This window comes from Ursus arctos, unplaced genomic scaffold (genome assembly GCF_023065955.2).
Source record: "Ursus arctos isolate Adak ecotype North America unplaced genomic scaffold, UrsArc2.0 scaffold_9, whole genome shotgun sequence".
Taxonomy (NCBI): domain Eukaryota; kingdom Metazoa; phylum Chordata; class Mammalia; order Carnivora; family Ursidae; genus Ursus; species Ursus arctos.
Window position 1 is genome coordinate 72582635 of NW_026623111.1, and position 18964 is coordinate 72601598.

Consider the following 18964-nt stretch of genomic DNA (forward strand, 5'->3'; position numbering starts at 1 on the left):
GCATGCCAAAAATCCTTTCATTCTGGGACTGGGAGGCTGTCATTCAGTACTTTTTCAGCTCTTTTCATGGAGAAGCAACCAACTTCCTCATTCTGAATTTATATACATAGGTCCATTGTCAGAGCTACTCAATGTAATATTTGGATCAAATGTTTCACTGAAGCATGTGTTTTACTTAATTATTATATATTTTTTAATTTCACGTTCTTCTTTATCCTTTCTCTATCCTGATTGCCTAAAAATACTCTGGAGAGAGAGAGAGAAAAAGTCACTGTATAAAAAATAATTAGCACGTCCTCTCCTTTTTATAACTTTATAATTGAAATCTCATTAAAAGCTTTCTAGGTCTCTTTTTCCCTTAGTGACCAGGTGTCCCTAATTTGTTTTTATCCAATGTGACTAATTCCAGGCAAAGACTAGAAAAAGTCTGATACCTGTTGGAGAATAGCAATAGCAAGGTTAAATAAGTGGGGTGGTTTTTTCAGGTTGCCTTTAACCTCCTAAAAAACAAAACAAAACACAACCAAAAAGCTTCAACGTTTTTTTTCTTGGAGTCCTGCCTTTTTTTCAGTCCCAGTTGAAGATTCCAAGGGAAATGAGAGCACTATTTTGTTTCTCCCTTGTATTGCAGATAGGGGGAGGAGGTGGTTATTAGAGAGAAGCTCTTCCTTTCTCGGTTCCCCCTCTCTCCGCCTGACAGCACCGCTCTCTCGCGGGCTCGCTCGTTCTCCTAGGTGATCCATTTCTAGGCAACGTGGGGCTAGGGCTGAAGCTGCCAGGCTCGCTGCTTGCTCGCTTTCTGCATCCCGCCAGGCGAACCGCTTCAAAAGCATCCTGCAGCCCGCAGGCTTCCCTCCGCCGGCCCGGCCCCGCTGCTCGCGCCCGGCGCAACTCCCCCGCCACCGCGCCCGAGCGAACCGGCGCCCCGGGCCCGCCTCGCCGAGCTCTGCTCCCGCCTCGCGCAGAAAAGGAATTTTCACTGCATTACTATCTGCATTACCTTGAAGTTCACTTTTACTACCCCTTTTGGAGAGGGCTTTTTTTCCTTCCCTGTTGGAATCTGGCTGCTCCGCTTGGAATCTCCTAATCTTTCCTTTCCACTTAGATTTTATTTTGGCAGCGAAGACAAGTGATTCTCTGCGGGCCGTTGGGGCGGGGGCGAGGGGCGCTTTTTTTTTTTTTTTTGGTTGGGGGAGGGGGAGGGGAACATCCGGCTTGGGGGTGGGGGTGGTCTGTTGGAAGTTGCGGCGGAGCTGGGACTGGAGACCCGCGGCCCCGGCGCAGCGATGGGGAGGGTCTGAGCTCCAGCCTCTCCCCCTGCCCGAGAGCAGCTGAGGCTGGATACATTTTTTAAAAGCCAAACTGCAAACAACTCTGGCGATGCCAAAATTCCCCTCCAAGTGACACGGCTTTGCGAAGGAGGTTTCCTCAGGCTGGGCTCTCTTACTCGCTCTGCCTTCCTCAGCGACGATTAAAGGCTTTGCTCTGGCAATAGGAATTTAGAAAAAAAGAAAAAAACTGCGCTAAACTCTATCGTGACCTCAAAGTCTTCGGACTGGTTAAAAAAATATATTGAAAGAGGAACCATCCTAAAAGAGATTCAGCATTGGAGGAGATGGAAGTTTTCCCCTTGCTCTTGGTTTTGTCCGTCTGGTGGTCTCGAACCTGGGACTTGGCGAATGCGGATTCAATCATTCATATCGGTAAGAAAGGGCAGATGTTGCCTGTGGGTACTTTTAACGTTTGGGTTAGAAAATGTTTCCCTTTGCCTCCCCCTCTCCGCCCTCTGTGTGGCTTATTGGCGCTGGCTTCGGTTTATTGCCCCTTCCCGCTAACCTTCCCTCACACTTGTTCAGTTTTCTGGCAGGATGTGGATGCTCGAACCTTGACTTGGGCTGTTGTTTCGCGGTGAATCGTGGAGTGTATGCTGGATGCGTGGGGGTCTCGAGTTTACCTCAGTTGTGCGTGTGTGCTGGGAAGTGCGGGGGGTGGGTTCTAAGTGTGTGGGGAAAGGAAGTTTAATCGACTCTACCTTCCATATTCTTTCCCGGATGTACATTTGCTCCATTAAAAAAAAAAATCTTTAGGGGAAAGAAGAGGTGTGTGTCACCTGTGAGGCGAAAACTGGGGTGAGAGGTGGGGGGAGCTCCCTTCGGATCGAACAGGTGGTTTTGCAACGTGAGCGAGCTGCGTTAGCCGCAGCGTTGTGCGATGGTGACGGGGTGCTAGCTGCGCCCCCAGCCTCCTTTTCCTCTTCGCGTCCTCTTGGCTTTGCGGTACTCGCGCAGAGTCGCCGCGACGGTGGCGGGAGGGGCTGGCGGCGGTGTAGCTGAGGACGGGGAGCCGCGCGCCTCGCTGCTTCGCACACTCCCCCGGCCTGGCGCGGCGGCGAGACTGGCCCCCGGGCGCACAAGAAGCGCAGGGCGCGCGGGCCGCCCTCGTGGGCTACCTTGCAGACACCTGCCTCGCCTTGTCTCGCGGTCAACTCTGACTTGCCGCTCAAGGCCGAGAGCAAAGGCGTTTGGGCTTCGGCCGGGCGGCCTGACTCCAAGAAGGACGCCGAGCCGGCTCGGAGATGCTCGTGGCCCCACCTATTGGCAACCAGACGGGCCGGGACTGGCCGCGGCTGGCGCGGGCGCGGGCGGGGGCGGGGGCGGGTGGGGGCCGCGCGTCATTATCATGCACAGCGCTCGCGGCTTCAGGCTCCAACTCTTCTCACTTGCTAATCCGTAAGAGCTGAGTGGAGACGGGCTCCTGCAGCCTTTTCTGCGTTAATGCGACGATTTCCTTTTCGGAAATTCGCGTCCGCGGGCCAGCAAGGTTCATTTACTGGGAGGAAGAGAGACCCCTCTTGGGGAATTTTCTGGGCACAGGACTTTTATCTGTCCACACGGCTTGATGTTCTTCAAATTGAAGCGACAGATGGGTCGCAGCATCTCCTCCTTTCGTCCGCCTGCCCCTCCCCTGCTCAACACACACACGGACACGCACACACACACCCCTCCAAGAGTCCTGGAAGGGAACCTGCTTCAGGTGGCTCTTGTGCCTGCCCAAGCGAGGGGCTTCTGTCTGGTGTGTGCTTACACAGCGGCCAGCCCCTCAGCTCCAGGGGACTCCTTCTTGGTCTCAGAGGCTGTCTTTGTAAACATGTCTGCCATTCTCTGTCATTTATATCAATAGAACCATATATGTCTCTGGATAAGGGGTAATGAGGTCAGGAATCGCAAAACCTTGTACTTATGCATTAAGTAAATTAAGCACTAGATAGCTTGACTGCTAGATCACGTTTTTCCTGGGGGCTAGCAGGGCCTGTGGGTTCAGAACTTTTCAGGGAGGAATTATGGCCTCATTGAGGGGTTCAGTAATGTTCTGATAGAATTCAGAAATGAACTGTGCTCCTCTTAAAGAAATGACATACATTTATGTCCAATTGTAAATGGGAGCAGGATGCAGATATATATATTACTATGGTACCGTTACATTCATTTTATGATTAGGGATTTCTGCCTATGCTCTTCATCGCTCAGGAGAAAAGGCTTGTGGATGAATGCTTATTTTATTGCTTATTCTATGGTCTACAGGATAAATGTATTATTTGCAAACACCTATTCAGCTGTCCTTTATCAGCTGAATACTATTTTGCAATGCAGTCTGATCATTTGTTTCTAAACAGAACACAACTCTTGTATTTTTTCCTTCGCATTCTGTTGTCTGTCAGTGTGACACGGCTTATTTATAACCAGACCAAAAAAAAAAAAAAAAGGTAACTGTGTACAAATTACAGATTTTTTCAGAAAGTAGGTTGTATGCATGATCTGTGTATATCCTATTAAAAGGAATACTTATAAGACAATTTGACTTGAATGCAATTAGTACATTAGGCAAGAGGATTAGCTTCTTTTATAGGCTACCTAATATTGTCATGAAGCTAGCAAATTGATAATTGCTTCAAATGCTTCATATCTTTTATAATATACTGATAAATATTACTTCCCAAATTAAAGAAAATGACCAAGACTAATTTGAGTGCATGTCAGAGGTTAAAAGCCCCTCCTACTTCCACCTCCCATCCCAGCCAAAGAATAATAAATTCAAAACTAAATGCCCATATTAAAGTTTTAAACCATCAGTGAATATTCATTGGATCAGTTTACCTGGTTGACTAGCAAAAGAGAATTAATTATCTTTAGGAGGTGATTGCTTTCATTTAAATATTTAATGGGAGAAATATGCTTATGGCAAATGTATTATTTCAGGATTTAAGGGATGAAAGTGATGAAACTGAAGGGAAAGTGAATATTTCAACTCTAGAGTTATAAGGAGAGATGCAGAAATGAAAGATTTTTCTAGCCTTATGTGGTGTGCTCACATAGAAAGTAGCTGCAATGTGTAGTTCAGGGAAGCTGGAAAGATAAAAAAGACACTGCTCTAATAGGTTCTTTAAATACTGAATCCTTTTGGTGTTGAACAGAATTATATATATGAAAACTCTCTCCATTCTTTCTTTCTCTTTGTTTTTATTTCATGCAGGTAGTTTTTAAAAGTCAATGACATATTTTAAACTCTAATATATTTTATTAAACACATGAGTTCAGTACAATGATGAAATATTGTGATTGAAGTGGCAATGTATTTATTTCAGTAAAAAATGCACTAATATCACACATAATTACTTTTTCTGTTAAATCACATTTTAAAGATATTTGATAATTACATACATTTGTTTAAAGCACATTCATACACGTAGTATTTAGAAATGAATCACCTAGATTGTGATATTCTTTGCCCCCAAAAAGAAAGATCTTTTGACATATAAAAACTGCAATTTTGAATTATGCTTTTACTTTGAGCCTGTGCATTGATTGAGTAATTTCATCAGAGCCACATTACTTGATTGCTTAGAAGTTTCCTAATGATCTGCATGCTGTAGGAAGAACCAAAAAATCGTGAGTGGAATGGCAATGATACTGTGTTTTATGAGGCTATTCAAAAGTCGCTCTGATTTATGTAGCTAGAAAGCTCGAAAGTCTTTGAGATTAGCCACGCTGACTGCTATTTTCTTCATACATCAGTCGTTCCACACTCTTTACTCCCTAAACACAACAGGAGTGTAGAGCATTGCTTTAATTAAGCAGGGATTAGGTGGCATTTCCAGTCAACTGCACAGTTTGTGTTTTGCTTCAAATCTAATATGGAGGATCTCATGTTTTAACAGTTTAATGTATGCTCATTTCTTTATCTGGTTCCTGTGCTCACAGAACTGATTGAGATGAGCTATCCTCAGTTATATATCTCTACAAGGATATGCTCAAACAGTGTAGTCACATATTATGAAAATCACTCGCAGGTTTTTCTTGTTATCAGTCATAGTAAAATACCTTATGCCAACAGGGAATAGAAACAAACCATTTATTTATGTTTTTCTCATAAGCACATGGTACTTTATCCTCTGAGATCATAATCATTATGATTTGTTTGAGAAGCCTAAAACAATGCACAGATTATTTTCATTACAAGAAAGTTCAAATTAAAGTATAAGACTGGTGGGTGAATAAAACGTCCACATTAAAAACAGTAATAGATGACAGATTTAAAGCAATAGTTTTCATGATTTCTGCACTGAGGACTGTTTTATCAAATACAGAATGTAAAAGTATTTCCAGAAAATGTACTGTGTCTTAGACCAAAATATATTTTTTCCAGCTCTTTACATAATATGCATTGGGTATGATAGCCCCCAGGAGTCATTAAGGACTCCTTGCACTGTATAAGATATCTCAATGATCTAAATTATCCCTTTTTTATTTACAGTAGTTGTTTTCTCCCTAAGTTACAGATAGCATATAGTGTAAACTTCTGGAATGTATGAACAAGTAGTTTCTGAATTGAAAATAAGGGCGTACTTTACTATTATTCTTTTCTGTATCATTAATACAGTTATTTGAAACATAATTCAGATGTGCATTAAGTTAGACAGTGTTATTAATCAACAATATCAACTATGACATGACTAATAAGCCATTACACCAAGGACCTTTGCTTTCTACTCCAAGTGAAGTGTACACCCAATAAATATCTCCTATAAATTTTAATTCAAATATGAATAAAAATCAAGGTGATTAACTTTTGACTTTTTAAACAGTAGAAACCAGTCGAAATTGTTAGGAGTAATGGAAGATGCATTATATTTAATTCAATTCCTAAGGCTAAGTTTATTATATTGTAATTTTATTTCAAAGGGTATTGTAATTTTAAAACCATGCTTTCTAATCTGGAAGTTTTTTTTTCTCCCCTTTCTTCATTTGCATATGTTATTTTACTACTAAAAAATAAAGTATTTGGTATTGCTTTTAGATTTTCATGATATTTCAGATTATAGACAGCATATTGGTGAGTAGCAATGCTTACACAATTTTACTGCAAATATAATGTTTATTAGAAAATACATTTATTGCCTAGAAAGAGAGCTTTGCCATTAGGTGTCACTGCATTCTGAGCTGTTCCTTTGTAGTCCTACTTGAAAACCACAGGAGATATATATATTTTTTAATTCTCTGAAAAAAATGCCATTCAATGAGGTCTATGATGCTATCAGATACAGGTGGTTTTTATTTTCAAACCAAAATAGGAAATATTACCCTCTCTCTTAGTCTTATAAAACTGTAGTTCTAGGACATGTCAACACCCTCTATTCTCCAGGTAGATTAGATTGCTAGACCTAATGATGTAAATTTTTCACAAATTTAAAATATAACAGAAATATATTCTTTAATACTTATTCTCTGTGAAAATATCTAAGACACCAAAAACGATACAAATATGCTATTACTGCTGGTATAAACAAATTAGTGGATGGCGTTTGATAAGTAATTTCTTAACTGTGGTAGTTCTGCTCACTCATGGAGCTTTTGGGGTACCAAACTAAATGATGTTTGTAACATGAAACACACACAGAGCTATGAAAAAAACATGTGGAAACAAATACAGATATATTTTCAAACCAGTGTCATCCATTGAGTTTTGGGCATGATCATAAATGTTTTCAGATAATTTTGGCCTGGTAAATATTCAGTTTTATGTAGTTTAACAGTCTTTTCCAAACACATACAACTACCACCACTACCAGTCCCATTGGGGTTTTGTGGTAATTTATATTTTTATGACCAGTGTCTGTGATCAGTCATTTTTCTGCTTATTGAATTTTTCTAAAAAAAGGCAAAATCTTCCTTCTAGCATATCCCATTACAAGACTAATGGAGATGAAACTTAGGTCAACTTAATCTGATAAATTCGTTTTAATATCAGCAAAATCACATAGAGAATGCAGTACTAGATTAAATGAATGAACACTCTGTCATATTATTTTAGACCTTATCTTGCACCAATATTAATTATAATAAATTAGTTGGAATCATGTATTAAGAACTTAGGGTAAAATTAAGTGATCAGATGGATATCTAAAGGATAAGGGAAAATACTAAAGTAATTCTGGGATTGATTATGTGGATATTTGTGGATTGAAGTCATTTGCTTCGGTGAATTTGGGTGTGGACACAAATTTCAGATGATGTGAATTACATGGGGGGGGATGTTAAGACATAGTAAAAATGTTCTGGATTAGAATTTAAGGGTTTGGGGCTAAATACCAATTTTATCAATGGTTAACTGAGCAAAATTGGAAAGTTATTCTTATTTTTTTGGTAAGATATATTTATTTTAGAGAAAGAGAGAGAGTGAATGCATGACTGGGAGGAGGGGAAGAGGGAGTGGGAGAGAAATCCTCAAGTAGACTCCCCATTGAGTGTGGAGCCCCATGTGGGGCTCAATCCTGGGACCTGAGATCATGACCTGAGCCGAAATCAAGAGTTACTTGCTTAACTGACTGAACCCAGGCATCCTGGAAAGTTATTTTCTTTAGTCTTTATTTATTATCAACGCTAAAAAAAGATTTAGACTAATTTTCATCTCAGCTCTAAAATTATGTGAACTAAAATGAAAACAGTTTCCTATATTTGAGGAATTGGGAGAAGATATACAGTCAAGTGTGGTTCATATAGCTATACTTAATAGCTAGGTTCAGAGTGATTTTAAAAGAAGAAACTACCAGGGGAAATAAATCGAGCATAAAATCTTAATCACTCAAATTAAAATGAAATTTTTTCTGGTATGAACAGGAATTATACATAATATATTTGTTTATCAGATATTCTAGATAACTCCAGTATCAGGTTGAGAGAACTGGATTTGTTAGTTTTTTGTTTTAGATTTTGTTTATGTGTTGTTTCGTGTCGATACTAAGGTGTTCCGTTCAGTGCTACTCTTACAGTATACCACAATGCTAGCGCTTATTAAGGCTCACCGGAAGAATGAGTAGTCTTCTGTTTTAACCGGCATAGACTTCAATACTCTTTAGAATTTACAAACTGAAAGCACACCAGGTATATTAGCGTATGTTTGGTATCACTCAAAGATATAGAGTATAAAGGAAATAGCCAGTGTTTCTCCGTTCTTAGTAATTTTGGATTCCTGCACCAAGTGTTCCAGCTTTAACCCTATTGTTATCCACCAAGGGGTTACCAGTGTGAAGCTGAGGCTGGGTTGATCCACTGAAAGCTTCCGTGAGTAAACACAGGAAAGCCCAGAGACAAGCTCAAGAAGCTTAGTATCGAAAGGCCTGCCCGTGTGTGTTAAAAAATTTTAGATCACTGTGTAATCAAGTTTCTTATTAACAAATATTTTCACTTATAAAAAGATTGAATAATTATATTAAAATAGCAATTCTTATACTTTTTTTCTTTATTCCCAAATAATTCAAAGTACTATTTTAGAAATAAATTATTTTATTGGCCCAAGTACCTGATTTTTCTGAAGTAAACTTAAATAAGGCATTTGCTTCATTGTCAAAATCATAATTGTAGAAGTTAATATTCCTGAAACTACACGATAAGGTAGGCATTACTACCAACATGAATGTGTGCTACTTGGGAGAATGTTCTTTCATTAAGCAAACATTTATACTGAACCTACTCTCTATGAAGTACTGTTTTTAGGCTCTGGAATTAAAATACTGAACAAGTAAGCTGTGTCTCTGTATTTAAGGAACTTACATTCTCATGGGGGAGGCAAAAACCAGATAAATTATGTTATAATGTCAAGTAGTGGTAAATTGTGTGAACAAAAGTGTAAGAATGGCAGTTGAACAAAGTATGCTATTTTGAATATGGTGGTTTGGTAAGTCCTCTCTGAGGAGGTGATCTCTGGAGCAGAGACTTGACTCAAAGAAAGGAAGTAAACCATGTGGATATCTGGTATCAGAGGGCACAGCAAAGGTAAAGGCCATGAAACAAGACAGTAAGGAATCATTTGTTTAAGGAACATCTTGAAAGTCAATGTGCAACATATATGGAGTTGATTACTCAGCAAAGCAGGAAGTGGAAGGAAATAAGGTTTGAGAGGCAACTACAGGAGATCCTGTAGGGACTTTATAGGTCAGGTATTTAGATCTTCCAGGTATCTAGGGAGCTCCTGAAGGATCGAGATAAAACATGTGATATGAAATGATTTATATTTTAGTAAGATAATCTTCTCTGGGTGGACTGGCTGGAGTACAGCTGCGAAAATTCGTTTGAGGATAGTGAATTGCACAGAGCTGGTAGCTGAAGTAGATGAGTAGTTGTCAGATTGTGGATATATTTTGAAAATAGGAGAAATAGGATTTTCTGGTGGATTGCTTGGCTAGAAGAAATCCAGAGGGAGTAAAGAGGCTTCCAAGATATTTTACTTGAAGAAGTGGGTGAAATATGTTACTATTAACTAAAATTGGGAACATGGGACAATGAGTACGTTTTAGATAGAAATCAAAATTTGCATTTATTAAATTTGATAATTCTATTAAACATCAAATTTCAGAATTTAAGTTGGCAGTTGTTTACATGAGTTTGAAATTTTGGGGAGATTTAGGGATTTGAGCTGCACATTTGGAATTCATCATTTTAGATATGATCTTTAAAGCTATGAGAGGGGTAGCTCATTTAAGGGATAATTGTGTAGGGAGAACTTCAAGACTGCCATGGGACATTCTAAAATGTTTCCAGGATCCAGGAAAAGAGAAAGATGAGTGGCCTGTGAGTTAGAAAGAAAACATAGTAGTGTGTGATGTTCTGGAAGCTAAGTGAGGAAAGGAAAAACCCTGTCAAATTCTGTGGATGAAAATAGACTTGACTACAGGTTTTAGAAATGTTGAGGGTAAACATGACTTTGACGAAAGTGCTTTCAGTGGAGTGGAAGTGACAAAATACTGATTGGGGAGGATTTGAAGATTTAATGGGACCTGAGGAACTCTCAGTTTTTCTGTAAGGGAGAACAAGGGAGTGGTGGGGGTGGGAATATGAGGTAAAAGGTAGGCTTTGTTTTTAAAGGTGGGGGTTGGGATACGTATGGTAATTTTTTAAAGTTTCAAGTATAAGAGCATTTTCAGTTAGAGGATTTAAAATAAATTTTCTTTTTATTCAAACCAATTGGATTCCTGAGTTTGGATAGTAAGTGAATAGCACTGTTTTATTTATTTTTGTTTGTTTGCTTGTCCTTGTTGCTTTTGTTTTGTTTTGTAATCTGGGACCAAGGGAAGCTGGGCCTGTGCCAGTGCATTAGAGAAGTTTAGATGTCCTCTCTGAAATAGACTGTATTTGTTTTTCTGCATTTGTGCTTCATTTAATTTCCCAGATAAGCACTAAAATTTAGGTAAAAATTTTTTACCTGAAATTATGAGTGGATTATACCTTGATGAGTAATGGTATACCATTATAAATAGAATCAACATTTAGTTTTTTAGTAATATATTAATTTTAAGAACACATAATATTCCTATATTATAAATGGTATCAAAATAGTATGAAATCCTCTTGTTACAGTAGATACGTTTGAATTGATTATGGGTTTCCTCTAAGTAAATTCTACCATGTATTTGATATACTTAAAATCATTTGGGACAATTTTTAAAAAATACAGTTATTTCATAAGGCAATGCATATTATTGCCACATAGAAATTAAATAGATGAAAGAGATTCATATGATATTAATTTTCAGTGACACCTTTAAATATTCCTTTTATAGAACTTTCACTTCTATTTGTGCTATACTATAGCTGACAGATCTTTAGTCATAGGTGAAAATGAGGAAAGGAAATGTTCTAAATTTTCTAACCTCAGAATTCAGCCTTCTGAAAATGAACCTTAGTTCTCTCATTGGTCTCCTATTAATACACACATAAGTTATGTATATTTCATTCGTCTGCAGCTAAAATAAGAATATTTGTATTAAAATAAGAATACCAATAGCAAGTGAATTATATTTGTCTGTGTTCTTTGCCATTTCCAGTGCTATCTGCTCTACAAAAATATTTTCTTATCGAGGCAATGTAATATGAATGTTACATGTTGTTTCTGCTTGGTTACATCTATTAATTAATGTATAAACATGGAATACATGAACAGTGAGGAGATAGAAGTCCTGTGGTTTGGGCACAGCAATGACTGATTAAAGAAAGCAAGCTGTGTATGGCTGGAGCCAAGGAACATAATTAATGAAATATATAACATCAAAAGTTACTTTAAACTTGCTAGTTCATAACTTCCTGGGGTGGTGAAATTTAATCATTTGAAGGAAGTGTTTAGCAGATTTAAATACAAATTTAAGTTTAACGGCCATCTAAAATTGGTGGAGGCGCTTAGGGTGCTTAACCCTGATATCATTAAAATGACCTGCCCCACAAGCAGCACCTTTTAGATTGGCTTACTATCTTAAAAACCAAAGGCCAGGTAATATCTTAGGAGTTAAAGTGGGATAAGAGAGTCAGTCCTATTTTTCTGTTGCGTGTAGCTTAACTTGAATTAAAATCTAGAAGACTGATTCTTTCTTCTGATAATCTCTGCAATGTGACAACAGAAAATTGTTGGTAGTATAGTGGCAATTATGATCTTGCTCTTCACTCTCCAACTTCATCTTTGTGGCTTCTATAAACAGCAATAACAGAAAACTAGTAATTTTTTTTTAAGAAATGCCAGAAACTCTTACATAGCCCAGAGGACACATGGTTTTTATGAAAACTATTATAAATTTCTTATTAACAAAATTATTGAAAAAATTTTTAACACATCAGTGTGGTGGTAGTCAAACACAGACTCAAGAGGGATTACTCTCCTTTTCCTGGTGGTGTAGTCATGGTGTGTTTTGGATATTTTTTATAATTCATTATTTTCAAGCTAAGAAATCATAATCTATATCATTATCTTCCATTTGCGGAAAATATACTTTTAGGGTGTCATGAAAACCATTGCACGTGACTTTTTTTTTTTTTTTGATTCAAGCAATGCTTATTGAGCACCTGTTATGTGCTCAGTTGATTACAAAGCTATTCACATAAGACATGTTTACCATCCTTTATTTTTTTATTTTTTAAAGATTTTATTTATTTATTTGACAGAGAGAGACAGTCAGCAAGAGAGGAAACACAAGCAGGGGGAGTGGGAGAGGTAGAAGCAGGCTCCCAGTGGAGGAGCCCGTTGCGGGGCTCGATCCCAGGACCCTCGGATCATGCCCTGAGCTGAAGGCAGATGCTTAACGACTGAGCCACCCAGGCGCCCCTGTTTACCATCCTTTAAAAACTTTTACGTATATCTGTCTTCTGAGATCATATTGTAATATTAGGAAGCTGAAGTAGAGCAATTCAGGACTCATAGTTGGATGACTGTGTTCTACTAGGGGATAGGAGATTGTGATAATTCAACAAATGCCACCTTTATGGTGCCCTTAAAGTACCGTAAAACAAACATATATTTCAGGTAAAAATATCAATGGAATGGGGAGATTACCACTTATAAAGGGTCTTAATTAATTAATTAGCTAATTTTTTAAAAGATTTTATTTATTTACTTGACAGAGAGAGAGACAGCCAGCGAGAGATGGAACACAAGCAGGGGGAGTGGGAGAGGAAGAAACAGGCTCCCAGCAGAGCAGGGAGCCCGATGTGGTGCTCGATCCCAGGACCCTGGGATCACGCCCTGAGCCGAAGGCAGACGCTCAACGATTGAGCTACCCAGGCGCCCCTAAAGGGTCTTAATTTATAATAAAACTTTCTTTGAGTCAGCTTTCTGATGGTTGCTCCTTCACCATGTTATACCTTTAGACTAGAAAGTCAGTGCAGTCATGTGCTAGCAAGTGCTAAGGGAATGTCTCTCCCTTTTTCCTCTTATTCTTTTCATTTTTTCTTCTATAGACCCTAGTAGTTGTGCTCTAAGGTCAAGTAAAGGAGCTTTAAGATCCAGTTGTTCTGCAATTAATAAAAATGACGAGTTCCTTTTTAAATTTAATGGGACATATCAGATCATTCCACTAAGCATGGTTTCTTGGGTATGGAGAAATTAAATTACATTTTCTTTTTTTCTTTACTTTTGAACCTACTAGTATATGACTGTTTTCATGTTACTAATCTGTACTTTGTTCTGGATGTATAAAACCTCACTGAAAATGACAGCTTTGTACCTTAGCAGACAAAAGGGGAAAATTACCTCACTGAAAAAGTAAAATTAGTTACTTTTACAAATGGAATAAGTACTGTTGGGAAGACATTTTTATACCAACTTTAAATTATGTAAGTGTAAGTGAGACTAAGAAAAACAACAAAAATTGAAAATAAGGGATAGTTCAAAAACTGACCATTACTTGTATCTTTCTCTGCAAGAGTCCTTGTTGTGGTTGATAAATAGTTAATAAATAGCAAAACTGGCTGCTCCCATTTTTTTCTTTTTATTTTTCCTGTCTACCCTTCACTGGCAATGCTAATGAGCAGCAAATGGCCAAAAGCAAGGAAGAAGGAGCAAAGCAAAGGGTTTTAGATAATCTATAAACCGGAAAATCAGCCCCTGAATGCTCATATGCACAGGCTTGCTGAGAAGAAATAGTTTATTTTCTGAAAATATTGCCCAGATACTGAAGATAGAACTTGCTTTTGGCTGCTGGGCTTGTAAAAGGAGTGATGGTTCCAGGCCACCAAAGAGGAATACTCTGAATAATACAGGCTAGGGGCAGAATGAAGAATATTTTTGAGAAAAGAGTGTCCTTCAGGGGAGATGCCGCTGACAGCCGGGACCTCTGTGATTAGCTCAGTTCCATGTATCATGTCCATGGTGATTTTTTTTTTTAAAGGAAATATGTGGATTTCAGCTATACCTCTTAAACACTTTAGGTAAATATGTAAAAATGTGTTGGATTGACATTCCTATCAATATGTATTATGTACCGAGCATCGACATTGTATATTCCCAATTGGCTTCTAGCTATTGCTATATTATATACAATAAGGAAAAATTTGAATAGTGTACTTTTAAAAAGAAACTGTGAAGCACATTGCAATGGTAAATATAAAAGTCTGGTTAGTGGTTAATTGAGGTGAAAAGTGGGAAGGAGGGAAGGTGGTGATATCAAAGAGAGGTGCATAGTTTCAGCACTATTGATCATGTCTTATTAAGCTGAGGGGTTGTTACACACATGTTGATTTCATATATATACTTATATATTTACATGTATATATAAGTAATATATGTTCTATATATTCATATATATTTTTAAGTAGTGATATATCTGCTGTTGTGTCTGCTCACTGAGAAATCTGGTTCTGTTCAGTTCTACCATGGTTAGGGAATGAAGTTTGTTTTTGAGATCCCATTCCTGTATAATGTGGCTCAGTCTTTAACACTCTTTGGAGATGATGGGAATACTTACGATATGCAGGATCATTAAATGGCAAATCAGACAATAATTCAGAAGTTTATGTTCTAGCATAGGACTCTCTTTGATGGATTCAACAAGCAAGTCGCTTTCTCTACTATTGAGGACCTTTTCTTTGAGTCCTTTTTATCCTTTTAGTTTGGACGGGGAGTACCCTGAAGTGTTCAAATGAGAGAGAAGAGGGGAAGATATGTACAGAGAGAACAACTAGGTTAATGTTATGAGACATAGCTTTTCATATTCTATGCTTTTAATATCTTCTAATCATATTTAAAAAGCTAATGTATAATACTTTTGTAATTGATAGTACAATAGCATTAGCATCTGCTGTCTCACCTTGGGTAAGAAAGTATGAACAATTCTTTTATAAAGTTAAGTATCCTTAGAAATACTACTAAGAGGAGGATTTTTTTCTTGATATTATTTAGATGTTATTCTCTGCTTATGGAAGCTGATAATGAAGCTAATTAATATTTTAATATTAACTGTCCTTAACTCCGAATACAAACTAAGATATTATACACTGTAATGATAAGCAGATAAAGAGCATCTTGTAGCCAGTTGAGCTTTATGATGTGGCCCTTGATTGAATTTCCAATAAAATAGTTAATTTTAATCCATATAAAGCAAAAGGAATGAGGAGAAACCCTTCCACAAAACAAACTTGAAGGCAGAGAAGGGGTAATTTTTTTCCAGCTTTATTGAAATATAACATGTATCTTTATTGAGAGAATTGACATTTCACATTGTGTAAGTTTAAGGTATGATCTGATACATTTGTATATTGCAAAATGATGAACACTAAGTAGCATTTGCTAACACCTCCATGGCATCACATAATTACAGTTTCTTTTTGTGGTAAGAACATTTAATATCTACTTTCTTACCAGCTTTCAAGTATATAATACTGTATTATTAGCTATAATGACCAGGCTGTACTTTAGATCCCCAGAACTTGATATTCTTATAACTGGAAATTTGTACCCTTTGACCAATATCTTCCCATTTCTTACACACTTTACCCCTGGTAACCATCACTCTACTCTGTTTCTCTGAGTTCAGCATTTTTTTAAAAAGATTTTATTTATTTATTTGACAGAAAGAGAGAGAGCACAAGCAGTGGGAGCAGCAGGCAGAGGGAGAGGGAGAAGCAGGCCCTCCACGGAGCAGAGATCCTGATGCAGAGCTCATTCCAGGACCCCAGGATTATGACCTCAGCCAACAGTAGCCCCTCTCTGAGTTCAGATTTTAAGATTCCACATATAAGTGATATCCTGCAATATTTGTCTTTTTCTGTCTGACCTATTTCATTTAACATATTGCTTTCAAGGTTATTCAAGTTGTGGCAAATGGCAAGATTTACTTTTTTTCCTAAACAATATTCCACTGTGTATGTGTGTATATATATTACATATATATACATTGTGTGTATATATATAATATATATATATATCTCATATGTATCAATTTTGTCATCAGCTTTCTCTTGTTCATTAAAGTATATTACATTATAATTACCTTCTTCCTTCCCAAAAAACTCATGCAACTCAATTATTTTCATTTTGAATGAAAAAACATGTGGTCAGTATAAGTTATCCTATTTTATAAATTGGCCCTCATGGAAAAAAGGAGTTTGTTCAGCACTCTCATGAGAAAGCAATATCTGGCAAGGAAATGTGTTGGCCAAAGCCAGAATTATGAAATAGCGTGGCAAAAGAGGGAAATAGCATGTAATTTAGAAGAAACATAAATTACAATGGGGGATATGATAAGACAGGAGACTAGAAGTTAGGAAGATCCCCGTGAGATGTATGGGAATTCTTTAAATAATTTAGGCTAAGAAATGCCCACCTTCGTGTTAAAAGATCAATAGTGGCAAAAAGAGAGAGAGAGAGAGAGATCTATAGTGACAACGTGTAGATGGTAACCAGTTAGAAGACCTTGGCGGTACTCTAGGTGTGTGTTGGTGAAGAGGGGTGCCAAATAGTGGCAAGTAGGGATGGAGGGGAGAATTTGCATAGAAGAGATGCTAAGGAGCTTGCATCCATTGCTGTGGCCATTCTTTAGAAGTGGGAGTAAAAGAAAGTCTAAACATCATTCCTGAGTACTATCTTGAGTGAGCAGATGCAGATACTATTCACCAACATAGGAAACAGAGAACAGAGAAACCGAGTTCTGTTTGAACTCAGTATTATTTTAGCATGACTGTGAAGTGTCATATCCCAGATAGCAGCTTTTCAATAATCCCTCTTCCTGACTCAGATGAAGAAAAGAAAGGTCATTCTCCATAGAAATCAATCCTATTTTGATCTAAAAAAGGAAACTGTTTTTCTGGTCATTCTTTCCTAACTTTTCTTTCAGATCCACTGTTTAATAATGTAGTTTCCTATTTAAAATGTGATCCACTTAAAATATTGTTAAGCTACTTATATTTGGAAAATAGTAATTTTACAACACTAAGACCCTTAGATTTTTAATTACTATGTGTGCTTATTTATAATTTCAGAATTATTAATTCTAACTATTACTGACCTTTTAAATTATATATCTTTATTCTCCTTCCTTAATATGAGTATACTTTTTTTTTTTAGATTCATTTGTTTATTTTAGTGAGAGAGAGAGTATGGAGGAAGGGGTGAAGGAGAGGGAGAGAGAATCTCAAGCAGACTCCCTGCTCAGCAGGGAGGGAACCCAATGCAGGGTTTGATCCCAGGACCCTGAGATCGTGACCTGAGCCAAAATCAAGAGTCGGATGCTTAACTGACTCAGCCACCAGGTGCTCCTTAATATGAGAATACTTTTTAAAAATCCAAGTCTGGAATTAATACTAAGAGACTAGTGCTGTTAATTTATATGATAATTATGATAATTATTTCCAATCAATTTAATGTATTTTATTTTATTTTATTTTTCTATGTATAGAATTGTTGATTTATCACTTACATACAATAGCTGGTCCTCCTCACAACAAGTGCCCATCACCTGTTTATTGGTTCTTTATAGTTAAGAGTCTATTTTGGTTTGCCTCTCCCCCCCCACAACCTTGTTCATTTGTTTTGTTTCTTAAATTCCACATATGAGTGAAATCATATGGTATTTGTCTTTTTCTGACCGACGTCTTTTGCTTAGCTTAATACTCTCTAGCTCCATCCACATCTTTGCAAATGGCAAGATTTCATTCTTTTTTATGGCTGAATAATATTGCATTGGGTATATACATGGGTATGTGCGTATACACAACATCTTTATCCATTCATCAGTTGATGGACATTCGGGCTTTTCCCATAATTTGGCTATTGTTGATAATGCTGCTGTAAACATCAGGGTACACGTATTCCTTTGAATCAGTATTTCTGTATTCTTTGGGTAGTGCAATTGTGGGTTGTAGGGTAGTTCTACTTTTAACTTTTTGAGGAACCTCCGTACTGTTTTCCAGAGTGCACCAGTTTGCATTCCCACCAATAGGTTAAAGGGTTCCCCTTTCTTCATATCCTTGCCAACACCTGTTGTTTCCGGTGTTGTTAATTTTAGCCATTTTGACTGTGTGCAAAATAATTTTAAAATTAAATGATCTTTGGCAGAATCTTAGGTAATTAGAGATAAAATTTTAATTTCTTGTACATGATTGCTATTCTAGTTTCATATTACAAGTAGAATCCCCTTATGTAAATAAATGGAAGGGTAACATGGAAGGGTAAAAATATTGCCATAGAATTTTGTATTCTATAATTACATGTTATCTGCAACACAATTACCTGAAGGAAAGGAACACTGTGCTTCTAGGATGGCAGAAGCAAAGCCTGAAATGGGACACAGGTCCCATTTAGAACATACTAAAGGGATCTTTTGGTCACTTCAAGCCTCATTTTTTAGTGTCTCAGAAAACTGATTCATAGTTAAGGATTTGTGTTCTCAGATAAGAAATGTTTGCAAACACTGATCTGGAGTCAGAATATGAAAGCAGAGGCAGTGTGTTTGCATGTGCATGAAAACACTGGTTGAACTGAGGAGTGGAAAGGAGTAGATCCAAATAAGCTAGTGTTCTTTCTGCCTCTGTGTGTCTTGGTTCAGAGTCTAGCCTGTTTTTGTAATACATAGTGCCAGTGCTTCATCCAATAAAAACAATTTAGGTATGAAATCATTGGAATTTGACTTTGCCATCTCACTATTTTTTTTTTT

The 18964-nt window shown here is 37.5% G+C and overlaps 1 protein-coding gene across 1 annotated transcript in view; it reads left to right on the top strand.

The window, feature by feature from the left end:
• The first annotated feature begins 1259 nt into the window (after window positions 1-1259).
• The window catches only part of GRID2 (glutamate ionotropic receptor delta type subunit 2), a 1362985-nt gene continuing 1345280 nt past the window's right edge, over window positions 1260-18964 (top strand). The window contains exon 1 of the mRNA XM_048212019.2: window positions 1260-1703. Coding sequence (XP_048067976.1) covers window positions 1616-1703 — 88 coding nt within the window. The 5' untranslated portion in view covers window positions 1260-1615. The remainder of the gene's footprint in view (window positions 1704-18964) is intronic.